Source organism: Ictalurus furcatus, chromosome 18 (genome assembly GCF_023375685.1).
Source record: "Ictalurus furcatus strain D&B chromosome 18, Billie_1.0, whole genome shotgun sequence".
NCBI lineage: Eukaryota > Metazoa > Chordata > Actinopteri > Siluriformes > Ictaluridae > Ictalurus > Ictalurus furcatus.
The window spans coordinates 5,302,501-5,305,000 of NC_071272.1; the positions used below are offsets into that span (position 1 = coordinate 5,302,501).

General features: G+C 41.3%; 1 protein-coding gene across 4 annotated transcripts in view; it reads right to left on the reverse strand.

Moving 5' to 3' along the window:
• vav2 (vav 2 guanine nucleotide exchange factor) overlaps positions 1–2,500 on the reverse strand; it is a 188,870-nt gene that overhangs the window by 38,360 nt on the left and 148,010 nt on the right. For all 4 annotated transcript variants that reach the window (XM_053648698.1, XM_053648697.1, XM_053648695.1 and 1 more), the window contains exon 5: positions 145–250. In XM_053648698.1, coding sequence (XP_053504673.1) covers positions 145–250 — 106 coding nt within the window. The remainder of the gene's footprint in view (positions 1–144; positions 251–2,500) is intronic.

The window sequence follows — 2,500 nt, forward strand, 5'->3', positions numbered from 1 at the left end:
AGCCTTGGGAATAATGAAGGAAGAATAATTCAGTCTTTCTCCAAATGAGCTCTCAAACATGAGCGCATACGTAATCTCTCTCTCCCGCTTGTTCGCGCGCACACACACACACACAAATGCCATTAGGAGCATCATATCACTCACCATGGGCTGTCTAACTTCCACCTTAATGATGTCCTCGTAGATATCATCTCCTTCATCTTCACACGGCACACAGTCGTAGATATCGTCCTCACCCACATCGTGCTCACTGTAGAGTAGATTTAACACACACACACACACACACACACACACACACACACACACACACACACACACACGCGTTAACAGATGAACAAAAAGCACATACTCTACAGAAGTTTCCATTTGCAGGTGAATCAATTGCCCAAAGGTGTTGAACATACTGTTCCAAATAATCTTTCCACACATTTACAACAGCACCAGTCAATAAACAGGAAGGGAACGTTCATTAACGGAGATTACCATAAACCTGTAACAGAGCTCTGTTCACATGCATCTTATATTTAATCTGAATCAAACACGTATATGAGGCAGCATTTAGCATTAATGCTACCGTTCGTGCTTGTTCGTTCGGCAGACTTGTGACCGAGACGGAATCCAGTTCAATATCTTGATTGCGAAAATAATCTGCCAGACTGTTTATTCTTCTACTTAATGGCCATTTTACGGATTATCCACCTTGCTTTGTTTGATTGTAAGCCATACTGACCTCAGGTTCTTTTGCCCAATTGAGCCATCAGCCGGATTATTAATGACCGATTGGGCTGAATTTAAACTGAGCTACTGTGTTTTTATAGCTTCTGGAAGTGCAGAATTCAGTGAGAACACACTGCACTGTGCAGGTTGAGGAAAGACATGAAAGACTTTCATCTAAACAGTGATTCATGACAAAGCTCTTGCTCCTGAGCAAGATCTACACGGCAATGTGATTTCTGTGATAGATCTCCACCAATTATGTTGGTTAAAGGATTCATAAATCAGAGGCAGCACTTGGATTAGAATCAGTTTGTCAGAATGACTACAGTCGGATTCAGAGTGCAAGCTACAGTCAGATCAGGATCCGAGTCAGATGCAGAGTCTAAGTTAGAATCAGACAGAGTAAGAATCAGAGTCAGATTCAGTCAGAGTTACAAACAGAATCGGAGTCTGTCACAATCAGAGTCAGAATCAGCCAATCAGAATCAAGGTCAGATTCAGAGTCTACATTAGAATGAGTCAGTCAGACACAGCCAGAATCAGCCAGTCAGAATCAAAGTCAGTCACAGTGAGAGTCAGAGTCTGCCACAATCAGAATCAGAGTCAGAATCAGAACCAGTTACAAACAGAATCAGAGTCAGTCAATCAGAATCTGAGTTAGAACCAGAGTCATAATCAGCCAATCTGAATCAGAGTCAGAATCAGATTCGTAGTTAGATTCAGCTAGACTCAGCCAGTCAGAATCAGTCGAATTCAGAATCAGAGTCAGAATCAGAGTCAGTCACAATCAGATCAGACTCAGAACCAGAGTCCAAGTTAGAACCAGAGAGCAGTGTTTATTTATTTATCAAGTGTATCTGGTTGTGTCTAAAATGCCAGATGTCAGTTGACAACACAATTAAAGTAATAGTGTGTGTGTGTGTGTGTGCGTATGCGTGTGTGTGTGTGTGTGTGTCGACATTTCTTCTGAGCCTTAACACTGCCTTCCTCCCAAGAAAATAAACGCCTGACGCAGTTTGATCACCTTGTCATCAGTGTAAGATGACTTTCTCTGTCCTGTCGCAGACGCACACAGTGAAGAACAATCAGCTTTCAGCACTCAGCACCCTCTCAGTCTGGGTATTATTATTATTATTATTATTATTACTATTATTACAGCATTTAAACGTCACCACATTCATAACTGTGATGTCATCAGAGAGCAGTGCACACAGCAGGAGCTTTACTGAGTCACTTTAACGGCGCTAAAACCAGACCCTTTATCGCTTAACAGATGCTTGAAATTCTTCGCCAAAAGCAATACCACGGATGGCTAAGATGACTAAAAGTTCCAGTCACACTGGACAGACTTGATAGCTGGATACCAGCACTATACGGAGAACGCTACAATACACGTTTTGAACCTCACTACAAAACAGTCTTATTTATCAAAATAAACATTAGGCATTAAAAATTAACAGCTCCCACAACTCAGTCCCGTTAATCGCTCATCTGGACAAGGAATATTATGTAACTACCTTTACACGTTTTAGCTGGGAATCCCTGCTATGAAGAAGACAAGCTTTAATACTGTACATAATATAAAATCGTTACATTTACTCCAGGTTAAAAGCAATATTAATCACTTACATTTTGCCTAGCGTGATAGAATCAGTCCTTATTGGAGACCACAGTCACACAAGCGATCTTTAGCTAGGAAGAAGCTCTGAGCTTCTTTCAGTTCAGCTTTTTTTACACTTTTACACTCGCCAGACTAGTCAGCACTTCCTCGCTCGTATAACTC